This window comes from Phyllostomus hastatus, unplaced genomic scaffold (assembly GCF_019186645.2).
Source record: "Phyllostomus hastatus isolate PE091 unplaced genomic scaffold, TTU_PhHast_1.1 phas_contig_210, whole genome shotgun sequence".
NCBI classification, from domain to species: domain Eukaryota; kingdom Metazoa; phylum Chordata; class Mammalia; order Chiroptera; family Phyllostomidae; genus Phyllostomus; species Phyllostomus hastatus.
In genome coordinates this window covers 34,495,364-34,520,435 of record NW_025333737.1, presented here as the reverse complement: position 1 = coordinate 34,520,435, position 25,072 = coordinate 34,495,364, and the positions used below count along the sequence as shown (strand labels likewise).

At 55.1% G+C, this 25,072-nt stretch overlaps 1 protein-coding gene across 5 annotated transcripts in view; it reads left to right on the top strand.

The window, feature by feature from the left end:
• The window catches only part of CD300LF (CD300 molecule like family member f), a 125,593-nt gene that overhangs the window by 61,118 nt on the left and 39,403 nt on the right, over positions 1-25,072 (top strand). For 4 of the 5 annotated variants that reach the window (XM_045837247.1, XM_045837249.1, XM_045837248.1 and 1 more), the window contains exon 2: positions 14,125-14,463. In XM_045837247.1, coding sequence (XP_045693203.1) covers positions 14,125-14,463 — 339 coding nt within the window. Of the gene's footprint in view, positions 1-12,986; positions 13,119-14,124; positions 14,464-25,072 lie in introns of those variants that run through there. The other variant, XM_045837246.1, reaches the window with a different exon arrangement.

Here is a 25,072-nt window from a genome sequence, read left to right as displayed (position 1 = left end):
ACTCCACTGAGTCCTCCCCCACATCTGGCAGAGCCACCTCATAGTCACCGGACAGGGGGCCGCGGGAGGACCCGCACGGCTGAGGCTGCGGGTGCCTCCGAGGACCCAGTGTGTAAGGGGAGCAGCGCTTCTGCTCCGCTCTCTGCTCCTGCGCCGCCGGAGGCCAGGGTGCGGGGCTGTGCCGACTGCGTCCCTGCAGCCAGGAGGAGGGGGGGCCTCGCCCCAGCGGGGACCCTCCTCTCTTTTGGAACGGCGACCCCTGCTTATTCCCTGAGAAGGGGTCGGCAGGCTCTGCGCGCTCGAGACGGGGAGTCGGCGGCAGGGGCGCTGCAGACTTCCCGCGCAGACGGAGCTCCTTTCCCTGGGCGTCCGCCGGCTGCCTGCTCAGCCACATCACCACGCACAGCAGGCCCACAAGCAGGGGCACCTTAAGGAAGGTCAGGAGCACGAAGTGGATGTTGCAGAGCAGGGACCTGTAGAGGGACCATGGCCACAGGCGTGAGACACTTCTGGGGCAGCCCCCCGCTCAGCCCCCAACCCCCTGCAGCCCGGAGTGGCGTGATGGGCAAGCCTAGGACGCTTCCCTGGCCGGGAAGGCCCCTCGGAGGGGCTCAGTCACGCTGCCCAAAGGCCAAGCCTTCAGAGGCCGAGCCAGTAGGGCCCAGCACCCTGGTCTGTCTCCCTTCTGCCTTCCGGCGGGTCTCCTGCAGCTCGGCCGAGCCTAAAGGTCTGCCCTTTCCTGTCCTCCTCATTCTACTCTTCTCCCCGCCGCCCGTCTCCCTGTGTAAGGCCTGCCCATCTCCCCGGCGCAGATCTGCGACCCTGGCCGCCTCTGCCGGGTCCTCCTGGGAGGGACCTCTCGCGGCTCTGACCCCCATCTGAGAGTACCCGTGACACGTACTTTGTGGTAGGTCCTGCAGAGTGCGGACACTTGGTCCAGCGAGGCCCTTGGGCCCTGGGTCACACACATTCCTGTTATCAGCGTGTGAGAATCTGGTCCCCCTCACCGTGTGCCTCACCCCTCTTCTAGGACCCACACGCCGCCCCCCGACCCCCGCAGGCTACCCCTGTTCTGCCCCTCAGCCTGCCTCGAGCAGGATGAGTCCTGTCGACGTCACCGACAGTTGTCTCCAGGGAGAGAGGGCACGCCGCATCGCCCGTCCTAAAAATACCCTCTGCGCTCTTTGCACGAGGCCCACTCCCTTCTCTCTCCCTGCCACTCCTTTCTCTCCTGCTTCTCCAGCCTCGGTAAATGTCCTGCATTCCACCCCCTCCGCTCAGCAGAACCTCCAAGCAGCTGCGAGCAGCGCAAAGCCGGGTGGCGGAGCAGGTGCCCCTCACAGCCTCGCCTCACTGGGACTCATCGCTGAACAAACGGCCCAGCGGGGGCTGGGCTCCAGGGAACAGGACCCCGAAGAAAGGGAGGGTGACGGGCTGGAGCAGAGGAGGGAGCCGATGCAGGACGACTCTGAGAGGCTGGACCCAGGGAGAGAACGGACCTTGACCCTGGACTTCATGGGAGGCCGCCAGGCAGCGGCGGGCTGAGTCAGGGGCTGGGGATGTTTGCCCTTCGGTGGAATTGCTACTGACTGTCCTTGGGGAGCCGCCGAAGGGAGGGGACTTCAGGCTGATGCCCTCAGCCCCCCACTCCCGGTGCTGGGGGAGCGAAGGGCAGTGAACCGTGTATTTGCCCGTGACTGTGGCGGGCAGACAAAGGGTCCCTGAAGGCGCCTGAGCCCCCGGAACCTCTGGACATGTTACGTTAGGGGGCAAGGGCTGCAGGCGGACTTGAAGTCGCCCGTCAGCTGACTCGGGGACGGAGAGATGGTCCCGGGCTCTCTGGGTAGACCCCACGTCTTTTTAAGGGAAAGACAGGCGTAGGACAGTCGGGGCTAGAGTCACGCAATGTGAGAACGCCTCTCTCGGACATTGCTGGCTTTGGAGATGGAAGGAGCCAGGAGCCTCCGGCAGCTGGAAAAGTTGGGGGACAGTCGTCCCCTGGACCCGGCAGAGGAACTCAGCCCCGCCGACACCGTGATTTCAGCCCGGTGAGACTCGTTCCGGACTTCTGGTCCCCAGAACCATCAGATAGTAGAATTTTGTTGTTTCAAGTTCATGGTAAGGGCACTTCCCTTCTAGCACACGTGAGGCTGAACCCGGCTACACTTCCTTGTGCTTCCTGGCTGGGGGAGAGCCAGAGGAAGACCAGAACCTCCCCTCCTGCAGCCCAGCCGGAGAACTTGGCCTAGGTTCCATGGGGAGAGGGGAGCGCTATAAGCTCCGGGGTGAAAAAGGGGAGGGGGAGGCGCAGGGCAGACGGCCGTTTCTCCCCTGCCCGGGCACATCAGAGGGGTTACATGGGTGTCCCTCACAGAGCGTCCCTGGGGGAGCAGACCAGGGAGGCAGCCGGGGTGGTGGGGAGGGTCTGCAGGGCCCAGCTCCGCTCACCTGGCGAGAGACAAGCTGCCGTTGCTGTTCTGGACAATTGGAGGCGAGACCCCCAGTCTGGCTGGTGCCAACGACGTCAGCGCTGCAGGCGCAGGCTTAGCTGTGGGTGGTGACATAGGTCCAGTCAAGTTAGCTGCTGACGGCGAATGTGTTTGCTAGATCTGCCCTGAGCGTGCAGAGCAGAGCAGCGCTCTGGGGGTGTGACTCAGGTGCCCCCCTGCCCAGGTCCCGAGCTGAAGCCCCGCTGGGCCCAAGCAGGCTCTGCGCCTGCTGCCGGAAGGGGGTGACCCAGGAGCTGGCTGCCCAGGGCGCCCCACTCCCCGGCAGCCCGGCCAGGACTCGTCTTGGCCTGGAGGGTCCCAGCCTGCAGCGCTCCGGGTGCTGGCTGCTCCTCCATTTTTCCATGCATCCACCCCCACCTGTGTTGTCTTTTCCAGTTAATTTCTGGAACATTCTAAAACCAGCATACCTCCCCATCGCACACACATGCACACTGTGTTTGCATGTACCAAGTTTGAAAAGACTTTATAAACAGGCTCATGAGTCACAGATACTTGTATTACCTACCGAGTGTCGGTGGGTCTGTTCGGGGGGCGGGAAAGGCCGGGGCAGGGGCCGGGAGCGGGGGTAGCTTCCCCGGGGCCCAACGCGGAGCCAAGACTGAGGGCTCTGGAGGTGGAGCTGAGGGGCGGGGGCTACAGCCTGACTCTGTTTCCAGCCTCAGACCCCAGGGAGGCTCTGGTGCTCCTGGGGCAGGTGTGGCTGAGCCCGGAGTCCCCTTCGAGGCTCAGAGGCAGCCTGGGGAGTCCACGGGTGGTCCATGGGTGGCCCTCAGTGAATCCATTGCTCCTGCCGTTAATGAGTTCAGAGTCCCTCACCCCCAGAGAGAGAGAGGGCCAGGGAGAGGGCCCCCAACTGTGCTGAGACTTGTGCTTTCTTCCAGTCTTCCCAGACTCCTGGTGCATGCTCCCCCCGCCACTTGCACGCATGTGTGTGCCCACCAGACGCACACGCACAGGCACACACGTAGACCCCAGACTCCTCTCCTGCTGCCGGGCAGACAGAGGGAAGCTGCGGCCTGCTCCACGGGCCAGTGCCCAGCCCCTGGGGATGGCGGGGGGGGTGGGGGGTGGTGGCTCCTACCTGGGTCCACGGACACGCGCACCTGGTGCCCCAGGTCGGCTCCGCTTCTCTGAATCCCACACCAGTAGGCATCTGCGTCACTTTCCTGGAGCGCTTCAATGGTCACTGTGAACGCATTCCTCCCGTGGTCGTCCTGGATGGCCACGCGGCCACGCTGCACCCTGCGCTCCGACCCAGTGGTTGTAACGAGGATTTCGCAGGAGCTCCAGGCCTCTCCGCGGCACCACCACTTGTGGTAGGTTTCCCACCCTGCGTCGTAGTGACACTGGACGGTCAGCGAGTCCCCTCTTGATCCTCTCTTGGACTGCGGGCCGGAGATGCAGAAACTGCCTGCGAGACAGAAACCCACCCTCCGTCTCCTTCCCGGGGCCCAGGGCTGGCGGGCTGCCGGCACCTCCCTGGGCGCCACCTGGAGCCTCCGCCCTCCGCCCTCTGCCCTCTGCCCTCTGCCCCAGGCTCTCACATCCCTCCTCCTGTTGCCTCCTTAATCCATGACACTATTTCTTTTGCTGTCACCTCTCTCGAAAAGGGGCCCTTTGGGCTACCGACCGCTCCCCTCCTTGAACACACCCTTCCCCGCCAGCCCAGGGTCCCCAAGCTGTGGGCGCACACCGGGGCCGCCTGCGCCCCCACGCCCGACGCGCTGCACCCGCCCACCGGCAACCCCCTGGCGCCCCACGTGTGATCAGGTTGCAGGAACTACACACGGACATTCGTGCACACACACACAGCACTCCCATTGCACACGCTTGCTCACACACTCACTGTCTTCCTTTCGCCCCGACGACCCAACCGTGCCCTTTGCTGTCTGGGTGCCTCCCCCAGGCTGCTCCCTCCGACCGGAGCGCCTGCTCTCTGCTGTGCGGACTTGGGTCTCCTATCCGCTCCTCAGGGCTCAGCTCAAACGTCACCTCTTCTGAGGTTCTCAGGTTCTGGAGCCGACTTAGCCCCCCTGATGCCGCCAGACTGCCTTGCCCCTGTCTCGGCCATCACACTGACCACACTGACGACGGTCCCGTCTTTGCTCTGTCCCGAGCAGAAACTCAGGCAGGCAGTGAGCCGGGTGGAGCGACAGCAACAGTCCAGAGAGCCTGTCACCCTGGCTTCACTGCCTGTCCCCTCCCAGTATCTGAGCGCTTTAGGGAAGGGGGCTCAGCTCTGGCTACAAGGCACCAGCAGCTGAGGAGGCTCTGAAACAACCCGGGTCCCTGAGCCCCTCCCTCACTGAGAGGGTGTGAGCTGCAGCCCCAGCACCTGAGCTCCTGAAGGTCCCCAGGGTGGGACTGGCTCCTGGGTTCCTCCCCCTGTGTGTGGGGGGGCAGAGTCAGGCGGAGGGCTGCTGTCCCGACAGGGGAGCTTCTGCTCCTTCCCCCCCCACCCCCCGACAGAGCAGCGGGGACTCAGCAGGCCCTTGGTTTCCTCCCACTCAAGGGGTCTGGATGCTGGACTGGATGCGTCCCTTCCCCCAGGACTGACCCTCTCTATTTCCTGCCAAACCTCAGTGATGCTGGTTCCTGCAGCCCCGCCCACTCACCTGGGACGAGGAGCAGGAGCAGAGCTGGGAGCAGCCACATGGTCCTGGCGCCGCGTTCTCTCCCTGGGGACCCTCGGACGCCAGCGACCTCCAGGACTGAACGGAGCCCAGAGGGAAAGTGCCTTTGATTTGCCTGAATCATTACATTTTGTTTCTCTCCTCCACTTCCCTCATTGTTGTCCTCGGTTACTTCCTTGTTTCATTCATTAGGACAAAAACAGTGTCGTCGCTTATTAGCATACCACTGATGTGTCTCAATAACTTGGGGGAAGCAAAGCGTCCAGGCCCGGCCAGGGATCTGCTTACCCGTGGGAGTGCACGGAGCTGAGAAGGCGGGGGCCAGCACACGGGGTGGGGGATGGGGGACGGGGCCGCACGGAGGAGCTCAGAGCCCGGGTCCCAGGGAGCGAGGGAGACACGCTGGGTGTGCACCTGGGGAGGACGCAGCGCTCAGGGCTGACACCCAGCATGGCAGCAGGACCAGTCCCGTCCCCAACCTGCCTCCAGGCTGCCCCCACTGCAGGGCACAGGGGGTCTCAGACCCCTTCCCGCCCTGGCCCCCTGCCCCTCCCTCTGGACAGCTTCCACCCAGTCCTGAGTCACCCTGAAGCAGAGACCACCATGGGCACATGATATGAAAGGAGAAGCGGCCTTTTCCCTCAGCCCCAGTTTGTCCTGGGTGGCTCTCCCCACCTCTCTGCGTGTTTCACTGGCTGTGGGTTCCAGGGCGCCGGGGACACTGCTCCTTCCAACCACCTCCCCAGGGACAGTCCCGCACCTGGCTCCTCTTCCTGCAAAAGGCCCCCTCTCCCTCTGCTTGCTCTCCTCGCCCCTCCCCCCTCCTGGAGTCTGTCCTAGGAGGGGAATGTCCCTTCCTGGCCCCTCACACAGGACGTTACACACACACCTCCTGGCACCCGGTCTCCCAGACCCGTTGCGCCTCCCGCCGCCGGTGCCCACTGACACTCTTGCAGAACTCGGGCACGCCCCAACGGCACGCCGGACCTTCTGTTCCCCTCAATCAGTCTGTCCCGGCGCCTGATCCACAGGTCCGAGGCCTCCCCCTCCGGCCCGCCGCTGTGTGATCAGACTTCCCAAGGCGAGGTCCACTGGGCGTCCTTCCTGCCACCTGTCACCCACCGAGGGCCTCACTGGGTCGGGGCTTGGAGGTGGAGTGTACAGGGCGTTGCCAGCTCAGGGGAGCGTGTGGTGAAGGCCGGGGAGGGGGAGCACCTGTTTGTGTTTGTGTTTGGGGCTCATCCAACCCTGGCACTGGGCGTCCAGGTGAGCGTGGGAGCCTGCAGCCAGGAAGGTTCGAAGAGGGGTGGGGCAGGACCGCAGGGGCGGCTGGCCTCCTCCCGACCTCCCTGTCTGAGCAGTGACGGAGGTAAAACTGAGATATAATAAATTGCATACATTTAAAGTGTACAGTGTGAAAAGTTTTTTCGTTTTTCTAAAATTAGTTTTTCATACAGTAAAACCCATTTTGTTGTGGAGTTGTAACACAAGCCTCAGTTCATGGAACCGCCCCCAGAAACATGCCAAACAGTTCCATCACCTGCCCCACGAGGTCCTTGACTGTGGATTCGTGTCTGTGTGGTGGGCGGTCAAGCTGGTCAAGCCCTGAGGCCAGAGAGTCGGGTGCTGTGAGGCTGCAAACTCAGCTCCTCTCAGAGCCTCTGAGGCTCCATTCAAACCTGAACCGTGTGCGCCACCCAGTGGCCAGTCCTGGGGATTGTCTTCAGTCCCCTCAGGCATGCATTGCTGGGGGTAAGCCTGGGAGTTCCAGGCTCCCTTTCTCTCCTTTTTAAAGTTATTATTTTTCTTTTCCATTATAGCTGACATACAATGTTATAGTGGCTTCAGGTGTGCAACCCCGAGATTAGACACTTATATAGCCCTGACACATGTCACACCCATGGGACAGCACCCACAGTTACAACGACATTATTGACTATGTTCCTCACTCTGCACTTCATGCCCCGTGACTATTCCAGAAACACCAGTTCATGCTTCTCAGTCCCTTCATCCTCTCCACCCATCCCCTCATCCCCATCTCGTCTGGCGACCAGCTAAACATTCTTTGCATCCACGTGTCTGCTTCTGCTGTTCACGTACTTTGTTTTTAGAAGCCCACATACAAGGCAAGTCATATGGCATTTATCTCTCTCTGTCTGACGTCTTTAACTCAGAAAAACACCTCTAGGTCTGTCCCTGTTGTTGCAGAGGCGAGATCTCATTCTCATCTGTGACCGAGGCGCGTTCCAGCGTGCGCATGTGCTCCTGCTCTTTGCCCACTCATCTACCGATGGGCGCCTGGGTTGCTTCTGCCCTTGGCCACTGGAACTAATGCTGCAGTGGTGTCTTTTTCATTTGGTGTTGCAGGTTGCTTTGGATAAATACCCAGAGGTGAAATTGCTGGGTTCTTTTGTCTATTGTTATAGCCTTTGTTTTGAAGTCTATTTTGTCTGGGATAAGTATTGCTAGCCCAGCTTTGTTTTCCATGTCCATTTTCATAAAATATCTTTTTCCATCATTTTATGTTTAGTCCATGAGTGTCTTTCAATCTGAAGTGAGTCTCATGTAGACGACCTATATAAGGGTCGTGTTTTCTCATCCATTCAGCTGTCCTGTCTTTTGATTGGGGCATTTAATTCATTTGTGTTTAGAGTAGTTCTTGACAGAGCCTTGGCTGGTGTGGCTCAGTGGATTGAGTGCTGGCCTGTGAACCAAAGGGTCAGTGGTTCAATTCCCAGTCAGGGCACAGGCCTGGGTTGTGGGCGAGGTCCTCAGTACAGGGTACATAAGAAGTAAGCACACACTGATGTTTCTCTCCCTCCCTTTCTCCCTGTCTTCCCCTCTCTCTAAAAATAAATAAATAAAATCCTTAAAACGGTATTTTAAAGTAGTTGTTGATAGATATATACTTATTGCCATTTTATTATTCTTACTTTTCATATTTTAAATCTTCTTCTTAAGGAAGGCCCTTTAACATTTCTTGTAATACTGGTTTGGTGGTGATGAACTCCTTTAACTTTTTCTTGTCTGGGAAGCTATTTATTTGGGAAGCTTTCAATTTTAAATGATAGCCTTGTTGGGTAGAGTAGTCTTGGTTGTGGGTCCATGCTTTTCATCACTTTGAATATTTCTTGCCAATCCCTTCTGGCCTGTCAAGTTTCTGTGGAGAAATCAGCTGACAGTCTTATGGGAGCTCCCCTGTAGGTAACAAACTGCTTTTCTCTTGCTGCCTTCAAGGTTCTCATTTTGTCTGTAACCTTTTGCATTTTAATGATAATGTGTCTTGGTGTGGGTCTCTTTGGGTTCATCTTGTTTGAGACTCTCTGCACTTTCTGGACTTGTGTGTTTTTTTCCTTCACCAGGTTGGAAAAGTGTTCAGTCATTACTTCTCCAAATAGGTCCTCAACCCCTTGCTCTCTCTGTCTTCTGGTGCCCCTGTAATGTGGATATTGATATGGTTCATGTTGTCTGTAGTTCCCTTAAACTATCCTCATTAATTTTTTTTTCATTTTGCTGCTCTGATTGGGTATTTCCTGACACCTTGTCTTTCAGGATTGCTGATGCAGTCCTCTGCTTTGTCTAATCTGCTGTTGATTCCTTCTAGTGCATTCTTTTTTTCAGTTCCTATATTTTTCATTTGTGACTTGTTCTTTTTTGTGGTTTCTGTGTCCTTTTTGATGCTGTGGAAATTCTCTCTAAGTCCCTGAGCATCCTTACAACCATCGTTTTGAACTCTGTATCTGGTAGTTTGCTTGGCTCCATTTGATTTGGTTCCTTTTCTGGAGATTTCTCCTGCTCTTTCATTGGGGCCATGTTTCTTTGTCTCCCCATTTTGGGGGCCTGTCTGTGCCTGTTTCTGTGTCTTAGGCAGAGCTGCTATGTGTTGCATTCTTGGTAAGGTGGCTGTATGCAGTAGGTGTCCTGTAGGGCCCAGTGGCACAGCCTCCCTATTCACCCAAGCTGGGGACTCCAGGTGTGCCCCCATGTAGGCTGTGTGCACTCTATTCTTTTACTCAAGCAGCAGGCATGTCCCTGAGATGGTGGACCGCCCACACACACACCCCGCCAGGCTGACTGGATACAACAAGAGGCAGGGACTACAGTGGAGAAGCTGCTGTGCAGGGGCCAGCCCCACACAGTAGAGCAGGACTGACTGCAGTGGGCCTCTGGTGCCTACCGAGTCCACCCCTTTGTTGTGTCACTCAAGGATGTGGTTGGGTGGTGCTCTGGCATGCTCTGAATCTGGCCACCAGGTGCACTGTCATCCCTGGGGCTTCCCAGGAGGCCAAGATGCAAGCCAAGACCAGCCCCTGCCTGTGTCCTGCCCAGGCTATTTGGGATAAGCTACAAAATAGTCTGCAAGTATCTGCTAGTGGTGCTGTGCTTTGGGGTCCCCAGAAGAGTCCAGGCTGCAAACTGAGCCCACCTGCTGTTAGTGCTGGGCCTGGGGCCACTTAGGAAGATGTATAGGTCATGCTGAGGTCAGATGCTGCTTGTTTGGGATTTGTGGGCCTTTGAGAGATGTTAGGAAAGTCTCCAGCAGGAGCCAAGATAGGTAGTTGGTATAGAAAACCCAGAAGCAGTTTGGGTGGGCCCACAAGTTGAGTAGAGTCTCAGGGAATCATCAGGGTGGGGAAATGGTGTTAGCCAGGCTGATGGAGACTCAGGTATGGTGCCCGCCTGTGCCTGCAGGGGCAGGATCTGCAAAGGAACAATGCCTTCTGCCAACACTTGTGTCTGGGAGAAAGCCCAGGTTCCCTTTCTTAGGTTGCCTCTAGTTCCTGATCTCCCCAGCAGCCCCTCCCAGCTTCCAGAGCCTTGTACTCCCCCTCCTGGTCCTTGAGCCAGAAAGCCTGTCTTTTCTCTCCCCAACTGCTGTGTACTTCCTGTGGCTGCTCAGCACCCAGGACAAGCAGAGGGGGGATAAAGACCAGTGAAATGCAATGGTTCTCCCACCCTGTCTTCACACCGTGGTCCCTCTGGTCCAACAGGACCAGCACCTTCTGGAGTTGTAGCTTCTGTACTGGGGCTTGCTGGGGGATGGGGGGGGGGAGAGAAAAACACACCCAGAGAAACCTCCGGGAACTCCTGTCCTTTTCCCTTTCCAGTTTCCCTTCTCTGTTCATCCTGAGCTGTCTTGGTCCCTGCCGAGTGTGCAGTGTCAGGACGTGGCCACAACATTCCTGCCCACACAGTGGGGACGTAAAAGGAGACAAAACCAGAGCACTCAGAGCAGAATTGGTGCTACTCCTCTGGCTGCTTCTCTAGTCTTCCCGCCACCATTCATTCAGCACAACCCTACAACAGCACCCCCCACCCCCGCCACATTCTCTCTGGGCTCTGAGCTGCAGTCAACACGAGCGATGCCCAGAGTGTGCTGACCCTCTTACCTGGAACCATATTCTGTGGCGTCAAACGCGAGAGCAAAAAGCTGCAAGCAGCCTCTGCCGCTGTGGATGCAGGAGGAGTTAATCACAGTGAAGCCACACAGGGGAACAAGAGGCAGCTGTTTAAAGAACAAAATAAATGTAAATGTAATGGCTGGGAAAGATTTCCCCGATAAAATACGTACCTACAGTCCCCACACAAAAGTGCTCAGTTCAGTAACTTGGTGCAAACAGAACAGGCTCGAGCAAAGGGCACCCAGATCAGGAAACACAGGTGACCATTCCTGGGAGGCCTTCCATGTTTCCCCCTGGCCTTGGGCCACGGAGCCACGGTGTTGGAGGGCTTCCTTGTAGTGGCTGCTGACTGAGTCGCCCGCCACCCTCCTGTCTCCTGGACGCCTGCATCTGTTCTCTGGGTTTGCAGCTTTACCTGAATGAATCACACAGCTGCAGTCTTTTCTGTCTGGTCCCTGGGGTAACCATCATGTTTACGAGATTCATCAACATTGCTACGGTGTGGTTGTGTCTGCATGTGTGTGTTTATTCTGATGGTGACATAATGTTCCAGTGTGTGAATACACCAGTACACCAACATCCGTTCTACCGTTGACCCAGTGCCCAGCGTGGCTGTGAACCTTTCAGCCTGTGTCTTTGGTGAACAACCATGTTCCCTCCTTGGTAGCACTCAAAGGGGTCCCTCGTTTCCTTTATCAGAAAGTATAATTGTTTTGTAGATCAGGTCAGGACCTAATTTTAAGAGAAGCCTGGACTTCTGACCAAGATGGAGGCATAGGTAGACACACTGTGCCTCCTTGCACAACCAATATAGAGACAACAATAATTTAGAAATAGAATAACAACCAAAACTGACAGAAAATTGATCTCAGTGGAAGTCGGATAACCAACAAGTCAAAATAGACGTGTTCAGCCAGACAGGTAGGAGGGTGGAGCCAGCCAGCTGGGCACCGGTCATGGCATGGAGAGCAGAGAGTGTTGGGACTGGGTGCGTGAGGCATCCGGGGCTCTCAAGACAGCAGCAGGTGGACCCTGAATGCACAAGCGGCAGCTGGCAGACCACAGCCAAGGAGTTGCAACCACAGACCCAGCGAGGCAGCGGTTGTGAAACAAGTCACTGCGCACAACCCAGGATCCCAGCGCTGGGAAAGAGAGCTTGGGGCACTGATTGAGGATACCTGTGGCGACTGAGGCGCAGGGAGAGACTTCCAGCCTCACAGGAGAGGTCCTTGGAGGGTCCCACAGTGTACACAAACCCACCCACATGGGAATTGGCACCAGAGGGGCCCAGTTTGCTCGTGGGAAGCAGCTGAAGGGACTGAGGACCCACGGAGAGCACAGCAAGCGCCATTGTTCCCTCTCAGACCCCGCCCCCACATACAACGTCACAACCCAGTGACTGGGGTGCCCCGCCCTGGTGAACACCTAAGGCTCCGCCCCTCATATGAGCTGGGATGTGGGGGAGAATCAGCAAACCGAACCGGACCGAAACTGAGCGTGCGGTCAGGAGATGTAATTCGGGGAACAGGAGAGGTGAGAACATCAGCAATCAGAGAACCAAAAATAAGGAGCTTTTGCAAAAATACATCACCTCTAAAATAAATACTTCATCTGAGGGTTGGAGGAAAAAGCAAAAACACAAAATAGAAATCTCCCAAAGGCAGAACCAAATTCACAAATATGGAACATGTATACTAAAACAGAGACACAGAGAATTCATTTGGACAGAAAGTGGACAGGTGGCAGAGAGGGAGAGAGGGGACCTTCTGAAGGGAGAGGGGACAGGGGAGGGACAGGCACTTAGGGGTCAGTGTGGGAATCTGTTTCCATGGAAGTCAGTTTGCCAAGAGCCCACAGACAGTGAAACATGCAAAGATTTTGTGGGGAAAAACCCATCTCAGACAAAAGGAGCATGAAGGGAAAGGGCCACTTCTCCTTTCATATCATGTCCCCACTGCAGTCTCTGCTTCACAGTGACTCAGGACTGGGAGGAAGCTGTCTGGAGGGAGGGGAGGGGGGACAGGGCGGGAAGGGGTCTGAGACACCCCGAGGTGGGGCAGCCTGGAGGCAGGTTGGGGACGGGACTGTTCCTCCTGATGCCAGGCTGGGTGTCAGCCCTCAGTGCTGCGTCCTTCCCAAGTGCACAACCAGCGTCTCCCTTGCTCCCTGGGACCCGGGCTCTGAGCTCCTCTGTGCGGCCCCACCGCCCATCCCCCACCCCGTGTGCTGGCCCCCCCTTCTCAGCTCCTCACACTCCCACGGGCAAGCAGAGCCCTGGCCGGGCCTGGACACTTTCCTTCATCCCAGTCATTGAAGACGCATCAGTGGTACACTCATAAGTGATGACACTGCTTTTGTCCTAAATAATAAAATGAGGAAATAACTGAAGTCAACAAATGAGGGAAGTAGAGGAGGGAGACAAATGTAATGATTCAGACAAATCAAAGCCACTTTCCCTCTGGGCTCCTCTGTTCAGTTCCTGGAGGTCGCTGGCATCTCAGGGTCCCCAGGGAGAGAAGGAGGCGCTAGGACCATGTGGCTGCTCCCATCTCTGCTCCTGCTCATCCTCCCAGGTGATTGGGGCGGGGCTTTGGGAACCAGCATCACTGAGGTGGGATACGAAGCCCAAGGGTCTGTCCAGGGTCAAGGGCCCCTGCTCTCCTCATTGCCGAGGGCCGCACGACGTCCCAGGGTCTGTCACTGAGGCCTGGTGACTGTTGTCAATTTTCATTGTGTTCACTGTTGTTTCTTTTACAGTAAAGAAACATGTCTCTGAATCCTGACTCTTTCAAAGATTAGAAAATTTTTAAAAAGAACCAGAACATATATAATGAGGAAAGCTTTGCTCAATCCACCTGCCTTCCTGTAAAGCCACAGCGGCCAGGGCCATGTGGGTTGGCAGGAGAAACAAGGGGTCAATGGGTCAGAATGGACAATCGGTGAAGAACTCCCATATTTGTTTTTGACAAAGAAATCAAAGCAATTTGGTGGAGAAAATGGGATTGTGTGATGTGGGTTCCACATTTGTGTCACCACTTTGGTGAATTTCAAAGGCACTCCCACTGGTGGCAGGGCTCACGATGGAACCACAGGACCCATCAGCACCACCTGGGCCATCCTCTGCACAGCCAGGTGCGGCAGGTACCCCATCTGGACCTCTGAGGTCATGGGCACAGGTCAGGCACGACCTCCCTCCTGTGGACATGGGTCCTCTGCTGCTTCCTCCCCAGGAGACCAGTTTAACACAGACGTGGGCACCAAGGGACACTGAGGGGACATAGAGATTTCTTGCCAAGGGGGGGAGGGGTGAATTGCCAGAAGCTGTTACTGTTCAGTGTCCACATTGGTGTCTTTGAGATCTGGGGCTGTGCTCTTAGGGGATTTTGGAGGTGGCTGTGACGCAGTGGAAATTTGAAAGACAAAGGTCTGTCTTGAGGAAGGTGATGCTTCCCTGGGCTCTATGCCTCTCACCGGGCACGTGGAGTTACTGGAGGTGTCATCATGCAGGAGGCTGCTGCCCGCTCTTGGGGTGGTGGTTGTGGGGGGGACGTGACAGGCACATGGGTTTGTGTTTTCCAGGCTCATCAGATTCATCAGATGTCACAGGTCCCAAAGCAGTGAGTGGCCCTGAGCAGGGCTTGCTGACCGTGCAGTGTCGCTATGACCCAGGGTGGGAGCCCTACGTGAAGTACTGGTGTCGAGGAGCTGCGTGGAATGAATGCAAGATCCTTGTTAGAACCACGGGATCAGAGTGGGAGGTGAAGGAGGACCGTGTGTTCATCAGGGACAATCAGACCACCCACACGATCACTGTGACCATGGAGAAGCTGAGGCGGGAGGATGCAGACACTTACTGGTGTGGGATTGAGAGAACTGGAGCTGACCCTGGCGCCCCAGTTAAAGTGGCCGTTGGCCCAGGTAAGAGAGAGTGTGTGTGTGGCTGTGTGACTTCAGGGCCTGCTCTGTCCTGGTCCCTGAGGTCCCTGTCAGGGACTGTGCTCACTCAGAGGGAACTGTCCCAGAGGGTGGTTGAGTCCTGAGGTCTCATGGGCCCCCCTGCTCACCTGGGCTCGGAGGGGCAGGGCTTCTGTTAGCAGCCCTCGGGCTCCGGGGGCTCCTCCAGGACTGGGCCAGGCCTCTCTGGGCAACTGAGCTTCTCCGCCCAGCTCCAGGCCTGACCTGTTGCCCAGAGAGACCATGGTGATGGCCCCCGGTGCAGCCTGGGGGCCATAGGGACCCTCCTTGGTGGGACCCAGAGATCCCAGTTTCTTCTAGTGCTGTCCTGGGACTTCTGGTGTGCTGCTGTCCTGTGGTTTGAGGAGTTTGGAGTCGGGACTCATAGGTGCTGATCCCGTCCCTGGTTCCATTCCTGATCTCTGGGGCAAAGAGGCCCCGCACTATGGGGGGAGCAGTGGCTAACCTCAGGGTCTAGCAAGGCCTCCGAGTCAAAGGGCTGTTGCATTCTATCCAATCCTCTTTTCTGTGTCTATTCCAATGACCACATGATTAATCCTTTTTACACTGTTAATGTGGTATACTCCTTACACTCTTGATTTTGTAATGGCCCGACAAGTTTGTGTCCTTGGCATAAACCGGACTTGGTCATAATTCATTATGCTTCTTCTGTGTTTCCGGGCTCATCTTGCTGAGGTTTTGTTTCAGACCCTTGTGCTCATGCTCACGGGCGATGTTTGTCCGTAGTATTTCTCTCCTGCCCACCCTGGTCAGCTTGGGCACCACGATTATGCTGTTCTCACTCCCTGCACTTGGGCTTGCTCTTCTTTCTGCTTCAGAAGTTTTTGTATGATAAACACTCCTTCCTTAAATGTTTAGGAAACTCTTTCTTTAAAAAAGTATATTGTATTGATTATGCTACTACAGCTGTCCCATTTTTTTCCTCCCCTTTATTACTCTCTGCCCTGCACCCCCCTCCCACCCACTTTCCCCCACCTTAGTTCATGTCCATGGGTCGTGCGCAGAAGTTCTTTGGCTTCTCCATTTCCTATACTATGCTTAACCTCCCCCTGCCTATTTTGTACCTGCCATCTATGCTGCTTACTCCTGTACCTTTTCCCCCATTCTACTCCTCCCTCTCCCCACTGATAACCCTCCTCGTGATCTCCATTTCTGTGACTCTGTTCCTGTTCTAGTTGTTTGCTTAGTTTGTCTTTCTTTTCTTTTCCTTTTTTAGGTTCAGTTGTTGATAGTTGTGAATTTGTTGTTATTTTACTGTTTGTTGTTTTGGTCTTCTTCTTTTTGTTAGATAAGTCTCTTTAATATTTCATATAATAAGGACTTGGGGAAGATGAACTCCATTAACTTGACCTTATCTGGGAAGCACTTTATCTGCCCTTCCATTCTAAATGAAAGCTTTGCTGGATAGAGCAATCTGGGATGTAGGTCCTTGCCTCTCATGGCTTCAAATACTTCTTTCCAGCGCTTTCTCACCTGTACGGTTTCTTTTGAGAAATCAGCTGTTAGTCTTATGGGAACTGCTTTGTAGGTAGCTGTCTCTTTTTCTCTTGCTGCTTTTAAGATTCTCTCTTATCTTTAATCTTGGGTAATGTAATTATGATGTGCCTTGGTTTGTGCTTCCTTGGGTTCAGATTCTTTGGGACTCTCTGAGTTTTCTGGACTCCCTGGAAGTCTATTTCCTTTGCTGGATTGGGGAAGTTCTTGTTCATTATTTTTTCAAAAACTTTTCAATTTCTTGCTCTTCCTCTTCTCCTGCTGGCATGCTTATGACTCAGATGTTAGAATGTTTAAAGCTGTCCTGGAGGTTCCTAAGCCTCCACTAATTTTTTTTAAATTCTTGTTTCTTCATTCTGTTCTGGTTGAATGTTTATTCTTCTTTCTGCTCCAAATCGTTGATCTGAGTCCCGGTTTCCTTCCTTTCACTCTTGGCTCCCCGTATATTTTTCTCTGTTTCATTTCACAGAGCCTTCACTTTTTCCTCCATTTTCTGACCATACTCAACCATTTGTGTGAGCATCCTGATCACCAGTGTTTTGAACTCTGCATGGAATAGGTTGGCTATTTCTATGTCACTTAGTTCTTTTCTCGAGTTTTGCTCTATTCTTTCACTAGGGCCATATTTTTTTTGTCTTGGCCCAACTGTTACGTTGTAAAGGGTGCAGCCTTAGGTATTTACCAGGGCAGGGCAACCACATCACTGTGTTGTGGGGCTGTGTGTGGGGGAGGGGTCTGCGAGGGAACAATGTCCGTAGGTCACTTGCTCGACTACTGTCCCACTTTCAGTCACTTCCCCTGATACCCACAAGCAAATTGGGCCCTTCTGGTGCTGGTTCCCAGGTGGGCAGGTTTGTATACATTCAAGGACCCTGTGGGTGTCTCCAATGAACTCTCCTGTGAGGTTGGGAGTCTCTCCTGCCACCGCACCCACACGAGTCTTTACAGCCAGAGGTTTTGAGGCTTTCTTTTCTGGCGCTGGAACCCTGAGTTGTGTGGTCTGTCTTGCTCCAAGTTTACCTCCTGGTTTATTGGTGCACAAGTGTGAGACCTCCTGGTCCTCCAGCTGCCACCTTGCCATGTGTCCTCTCCACCCAGCTGCCTGTCTCTGCCCCTCCTACCAGTCTGGATGCACGTTTCTTCTTTAACTCTTTGGTTGTTGGACTTGCATACAGTTCGATTTTGGGGGAGTTCTGGTTGGTTTTTCTTTTTAAATTTGTTGCTGTCCTTCTTTTGGTTGTGCAAGGGGGCACAGTGTGTCGACCTATGCCTCCATCTTGGCTGGAAGCCAGGAAACTATTAAAGCTGCATGGACCTGGCATTTTCTTTTTGGGAGGACTTTAATAATGGATTTGGTTCATTTAGATAGTTGTAGGATTATTTGTGTTTTCTATTTCTTTTTGTGCTAATTCCAGTGCATTATTTTGGTAGGAATTTGTTATTCCATCTTAATCTCAACCACATTGACGTAAACTTGTTTCGATATCCTTTTATTTTCTTTTCCTCTTTTTATATTATCTTCCTTAGTCTTTTTAATATAAATGCAAGGGGTGTGGTGGTGTCTCCCTTCACTCCCATTATTGGGTGTTTTGAGCTTGTCTCTTTCTGTCATGAGCATCTTGCCAGGGCATTAAAAAAGAAAACAGGAGTTGGAGGTTTTGTGTATCTTCTCTGTTGTGTGTGCATTTCCTGCTCCATTCATTTTTCCTTCCTTCTTTGTCTCCTTCCCTCTACTCTCTCCTGGGGCAGTGGTGGCGCAGTGCCGCTACGACCAGCGGTGGGAGGCGCACGTGCAGCGGTGGTGTGAGGGCGCCGAGGGGAGCAGCTGTGCCGTCCTCGTCCAGAGCCCTGGCCCGGAGGCAAAGGGGAAGAGGAGCGCTGTGTACATCAGGCCGGAGGAGCGCATGTTCACCGTGGCCGTGCACGACTAAACACCAACCTGAGAGAATACCCATGCATTTCTCTGAGTCGCTGCCCTGCGTTCTGCAGTGAGACCACCCTGCCCACACCCAGAGGCTGGCCATTCAGCTGAAGACTCGAACTAAGGATTCCTCCCTAACACCCTGCTTTGCTTCTCCCAGGGCACCTTTTAAAATAGCCACTGAGTTGAAGCCGTGAAAAGTTAGTGACCTTTGCCCCCACCATTTCATAAGTAACAGGTGCTTGCTACCCTGCTCTGTCCTTTGCTCCCCGGGACCTGGGACAGAGGACTGCCCTTTGCCTGGCTAATTGCCACCTCCCCAGCACCTCATTCCCAGATCTGTAAGTAATAAATCTTGTGACTCTGCCTCCTCTGTGTGCATGTATTGAAATGCTGCCTTTGATCAAAAGGACCTCGTGAGCTTCAACTCCCCAAGGACGGAGCTGGGAGGCAGAGGGAGCTGCCTGCGGCTCTGGTGGCTGGTGTGCAGCCCTCGTTTGGCAGGGCCTGGTCAGCACACCAGTCCGTGTGCCGGCTCTGCTCCCGGCCACCACGGAGGCGCCTGGGCACGATGTTGCAGCTGTCTTCGGGTGTGGAGCGGGGAGCCAGAGCTGACCTTGAGGTCCACATTACAGTGACATTGGTCCAAGTCGAGCTCTTCCCTCATGCATCACACAGATACGGTGCCCAGGAAGGGAGGTCGGGGTCCCCGTCTCTCTTCCTAAATCAATGGGCCTGAGACCCTGTGTTTGAAGGGGAGGGAGAGTGTGAGTGTGCATGAATGTGTGAGAACAAAAGGAGGTCAGTGTTTTGGCTCCTGAGAGCAGGGACGGACTGGGCTTGGGTGCTTCAGAGAGACTCAGGGCAGGGGGGAGGCTGTCTGGAGGGAGGGGCAGGGAATGGGTGGGAGGGGGTCTGAGCCGCCCTGTGGAGGGGCTGCCTGGAGACAGGTTGGGGACAGGACTGTTCCTGCTGCCAGGCTGGGTGTCAGCCCTCAGTGCTGTGTCCTCCCCAAAGTGGGGGCGCCTCCCCTGCTTCCTGGGCCCCGAGCTCTGGGCTCCTCTGTGTGGCCCCACCGGACATCCTGTCCCGTGTGCTTGTGACACCTTCTCAGCTCTGTGCACTCCCGTGGGCAAGCAGAGCCCTGGCCAGGCCTGGATGCTTTGCTTCACCCAAGTCATTGAGACACATCTGTCATTGCTTCTCTGCTACTTAGCGAAATTAGGAAGGAACTGAAGACAACAAATACAGGAAGTAGAGGAGAAAGACAAAAACCAAGGATTTGGACAAAGCAAAGGTAATTTCCCTCTGGGTTCAGTTCATGTCCCTGGAGGATACTAGCATCGGACAGTCCCCAAGGGACAGAACAAGGCACCAGGACCATGTGGCTGCTCCCACCTCTGCTCCTGCTCCTCGTCCCAGGTGAGTGGGCAGGGCTGCAGGAACCAGCTTCACTGAGGTTTGCCAGGAAATAGAGAGGGTCAGTCCTGGGGGAAGGGACACGTCCAGTCCAGCATCCAGACCCTCTGAGTGGAAGGAAACCAAGGGCCTGCTGAGTCCCTGCTGCTCTGTCGGGGGTGGGGGGGAAGGAGCAGAAGCTCCCCTGTCGGGACAGCAGCCCTCCCCCTGACTCTGCCCCCCACACACAGGGGGAGGAACCCAGGAGCCAGTCCCACCCTGGGGACCTTCAGGAGCTCAGGTGCTGGGGCTGCAGCTCACACCCTCTCAGTGAGGGAGGGGCTGAGGGCCCTGGGTTGTTTCAGAGCCTCCTCAGCTGCTGGTGCCTTGTAGCCAGAGCTGAGCCCCCTTCCCTAAAGCTCTCAGATACTGGGAGGGGACAGGCAGTGAAGCCAGGGTGACAGGCTCTCTGGACTGTTGCTGTCGCTCCACCTGGCTCACTGCCTGCCTGAGCTTCTGCTCAGGACAGAGCAAAGACAGGACCATTGTCAGTGTGGTTGGTTAGGTGTCGGAGACGCATGGAGTGGGGTCAGGAGGAGGCAAGACCAGAGGTGAGAGGGTGCCTGTTCTGGGCCCAATGTCAGCCCCTGGGCACAGCTGGGGCTTGATGCTCAGAGAGGCCCGGGTCCAGGGGGCAGGGCCACCTGGCTGCCCAGCTCTGCTGCTTCCCACCCTCCCAGGTGAGCGCCCCGGGGACTGGAACCTCGGCCTCGGGGCTGGGTTCCCCTGGGTCCACCTGGGCCACCGCGAGACTCTCCCCGTCTCTAGGCCTTACACTCACTCCATCTGCAGAGTCCCTGCTGCCGTGGGAGGGGCGTGTGCGCAGTCGGGGGCTGGCTGGTGTCTGCAACAGACTGCTGTGCTGCTTAAGCTCTGCCCCATATTTATATTTATAGTGCTTTCTCTTTCTGCTTAGTCAGAAGGTATAAACATTTTCATTCTATTCGTTTTCTTCGTCCATTGGTCATGTAAGACGTGTGTGTTTAACTTGTGAACATCTGCAAACGTTTAAGCTCTTGGTTCCTACCTCAGCTGAACTGGGCTCAGAGACACACGCAGTGATTTCAGTCTTGGGACCTGCCTCTGCCAGACCTCGGCAGTGCTCCGTGTCTGCCCGAGTTCTGTGTTGCTTTTACAAAAATGTTGAATCTGTCGGAAACACTTGTTCCTATGCACTTCTGGTGCCCTCCCAAACACCTGAAGGGGGAACAAAAACCCTGGAATTTATTTATAAACGACTGTGTATTTATCCTTACTTGTTAAAACTTCTGTCACCGTCGAAGCCCTCTCCATCTGATGCCATGCACCTGTCCAGGCGTTTTTTGTACTTGGACCAAAGCGTTTTTGAACTCGTCAACTTGAGGCCTTTTTGTGTTACAGCCATTTTTTGTTTCACCTCTTCCGCACTGATGAAACATTTACCGTTGAGGATTTTTTTTTTTCATCCGGGGAAACAGAAAAGGTTCCCCGGGAGCCAGATTGGGTACATAGGGAGGAGGGGCACAAAGGTCTTGCCGTTTTTGCTCAGAAACGGCTGAAAGCTCACCAGGTTTGGCCGGTGCTAGATTTCAGTCCATCCAGGTTTGTGCGCGTAAATCACCCATGGTGAAATGGGCACACACATGGAAAGCACCTTCAAAGGAAATTCCCTGAAGGTGGACCCAGCCTCTCAAAGAATGCCAGCTGGCACGCTGACCCCGATGGGCTCCTGGAACACTCACCCCGCCGGGGAGCCTGCGTTTTCCAAGGGGCTGGCCCTTCAGAAGATAATTGCAGTTTTTATGGTCCCCCCCAGACACTGCAGCATTCCCACCCCCTGGGCTTTGGCAGCAAGTGCGCCATCAGAGTCCATCGTGTTTGTGGCCCAGTCAGCCTTGCTTTGCTAAACATGAAGCATTACTGGTGGAAGTCTCACTGAACACATTTCCTTTGCTCTGAGTGTCTTCAGAAAAAGGTTACACGGAAAATACTGGGCGGGCTGGTGTCCGGTGTTGATTGTTTGATTGAAGAGAACAGCAAATGTAATTTGTCAGTGTTCTCATTTTTAATCTTTTGCTTGGATCCTTTTCATTAAATTTAAGAAAAATCTTACAAGACACAAGAGGTGCTAGCCCAGGTGTTTTTATCGTACACTGAAGCTGACGACCATTCAATGGAGAAAATGGGATCGTGTGACGTGGGTTCCCAGTTGGTGTCATCACTTTGGTCAATAACAAAGGCACTCCCGTGGGGTGCGGGGCTCACGATGGAGCCACAGGACCCATCAGCACCGCCTGGGCCATCCTCTGCACAGCCAGGTGCAGCAGGTGCCCCAGCCAGGCCTCTGAGGTCACGGGCACAGGTCAGGCACGACCGCCCTCCTGTGGACACGGGTCCTCTGCTGCTTCCTCCCCAGGAGACCAGTTTAACACAGACGTGGGCGCCAAGGGACACTGAGGGGACATGGAGATTTCTTGCCACCGGGAGGGGGAGGGGTGAATTGTCAAAAGCTGTTACTGCTCAGTGTCCACATCATGTCTCTGAGATCTGGGGCTGTGCTCTTAGGGGATTTGGAGGCGGCTGTGACGCAGTGGAAGTTTGAAGGACAAAGGTCTGTCTTGAGGAAGGTGATTCCTCCCTGGACTCTGTGCCTCTCACCGGGCACGTGGACTTACTGGGGCTGCCCCTGGGCGGGGGGGGGGGGGGGGCTCCTGCCCAGCTGTTGGGGTGGGGGTGGGAATGGGAGGAAGGTGACAAGTACATGGGTTTGTGTTTTCCAGGCTCAGCAGCTGTCATCACGGGTCCAGGAGAAGCGAGAGGCCCTGAGCGGGGCTCGATGACCATGGAGTGTCGCTATGCCCTAGGGTGGGAGAAACACCTGAAGTACTGGTGTCGAGGAGCTGATTTCAGGAACTGCACAGTCCTTGTTAGAACCACGGGATCAGAGCAGGAGGTGAAGGAGGACCGTGTGTCCATCAGGGACAATCAGTTCAGCCGCATGTTCACCGTGACCATGGAGAAGCTCAGGCGGGAGGATACAGGCACTTACTGGTGTGGGATTGAAAGAAACGGATCTCACCCTGGGGTCCCAGTTAAAGTGGCCGTTGGCCCAGGTAAGAGAATGTGTCTGTGTGTCTGTGTGGCTTCAGGGCCTGCTCTGTCCTGGTCCTTGAGGTCCCTGTCAGGGACTGTGCTCACTCAGAGGGAACTGTCCCAGAGGGTGGTTGAGTCCTGAGGGCTCATGGGACCTGCCGCTCTCGTTGGCTTGGGGTGGCAGGACTTCTCTTAGCAGCTCTCCAGGTGAGGGACTGTCACTCAGGAGGTCCTTAGAATGAGCAGTGCCCCTGGCTCCAGCTCACATCCTCAGTGAGGGAGGGGCTCAGGGACCCGGGTTGTTTCAGAGCCTCCTCAGCTGCTGGTGCCTTGTAGCCAGAGCTGAGCCCCCTTCCCTAAAGCGCTCAGATACCGGGAGGGGACAGGCAGTGAAGCCAGGGTGACAGGCTCTCTAGACTGTTGCTCCACCTGGCTCACTGCCTGCCTGAGCTTCTGCTTGGGACAGAGCAAAGACGGGACCATCGTCAGTGTTGTCAGTGTGATGTCGGAGACGCGTGGAGTGGGGTCACGAGGAGGCAAGACCAGAGGTGAGAAGGTGCCTGTTCTGGGCCCAATGTCAGCCCCTGGGCCCAGCTGGTGCTTGATGCCCAGAGAGGCCCGGGTCCAGGGGGGCAGGGCCACCTGGCTGCCCAGCTCTGCTGCTTCCCACCCTCCCAGGTGAGCGCCCCGGGGACCGGAACCTCGGCCTCGGGACTGGGTTCCCCTGGGTCCACCTGGGCCACCCCGAGACTCTCCCCGTCTCTAGGCCTTACACTCACTCCATCTGCAGAGTCCCTGCTGCCGTGGGAGGGGCGTGTCCGCAGAGGGGGGCTGGCTGGTGTCTGCAACAGACTGCTGTGCTGCTTAAGCTCTGCCCCATATTTATATTTATAGTGCTTTCTCTTTCTGCTTAGTCAGAAGGTGTAAACATTTTCATTCTAATCGTTTTCTTCGTTCATTGGTCATGTAAGACGTGTGTGTTTTAACTTGTGAATCTGTGCAAACATTTAAGCTCTTGGCTTCTACCTCAGCTGCATTGGGCTCAGAGACACACGCAGTGATTTCAGTCTCGGAGTGTTTAGGGACCTGCTTCTGCCAGACCTCAGCAGTGCTCCGTGTCTGCCCGCGTTCTGTGCGCTTTTACAAAAGCATGGAAGCTGTCGGATACACTTGCTCCCAAGTACTTCCAGTTTCCTCCCAAGCATCTGAAAGGGGCACAAACACCTGGAACTGAGTTATAAACCATTGTGTATTTATTGTTATACATTTAAAGTTTCATCTTTTTCAAGGTAGTGTCCATCTGATGCAATATACCTATTGAGACATTTTTTCCACTTTGCTCAAAACATTTTTGAAATCATCAAGTTGAGGCCTTTTTGTTACAGCCTTTTTTTTTCCTTTCTCCTCTTTCACATCAATAAAGTGTTTACCCATCATGAAATGGGGGAACGTGTTGAAAGAATCTGCAAAAAAATTCACTGAGGCTGAACGCAGTCTCTCAACACAACCCCGGGTGGTGCCCTGGTCCAGGTGGGCTCCCAGAGCACCCCCTAGCGGGGGACTACCCTCTGGAAGATAATTCCTGTTGTTCTGGGGGCCCACTCACATACTGCAGCATTCCCACCCCCTGGGCTTTGGCAGCAAGTGCACCATCAGAGTCTATCGTGTTTGTGGACCAGTCAGCCTTGCGTTGCTAAACATGAAGCGTTACTGGTGGAAGTCTCACTGAACACATTTCCTTTGCTCTGAGTATCTTCAGAAAAAGGTTATACGGAAAACACTGGGCGGACTGGTGTCCTGTGTTGGTTGTTTGATTGAAGACAACAGCAAATAAAAGTTGTCAATATTCTCATCTTTAACCTTTTGCTTGGATCCTTTTCATTAAATTTAAGAAAAATCTTACAAGACACAGGAGGTCCGAGCCCAGGTGTTTTTATGGTGCACTGACGTTGATGACCATTTGATGGAGAAAATGGGATCCTGTGACGTGGGTTCCCCAGTTGGTGTCACCACTTTGCTGACTTTCCAGGGCACTCCTGTGGGGGGTGGGGCTCACGATGGAGCCACAGGACCCATCAGCACCACCTGGGCCATCCTCTGCACAGCCAGGTGCGGCGGGTGCTCCAGCCAGGCCTCTGAGGTCACGGGCACAGGTCAGGCACGACCGCCCTCCTGTGGACATGGGTCCTCTGCTGCTTCCTCCCCAGGAGACCAGTTTAACACAGACGTGGGCACCAAGGGACACTGAGGAGACATGTAGATTTCTTGCCACAGGGAGGGGGAGGGGTGAATTGTCAGAAGCTGTTACTGCTCAGTGTCCACATGGTGTCTCTGAGATCTGGGGCTGTGCTCTTAGGGGATTTTGGAGGCGGCTGTGACGCAGTGGGAGTTTGAAGGACAAAGGTCTGTCTTGAGGAAGGTGATGCTTCCCTGGACTCTATGCCTCTCACTGGGCTCGTGGACTTACTGGGGCTGTCACCGTGCAGGAGGCTGCGGCTCTGTCTTCAGTGTGGGGGTTGGGGCAGAGGTGACAGGCACATGGGTTTGTTTTTCAGGCTCATCAGGTGTCATCATGGGTCCAGAAGAAGCGAGAGGCCCAGAGCGGGG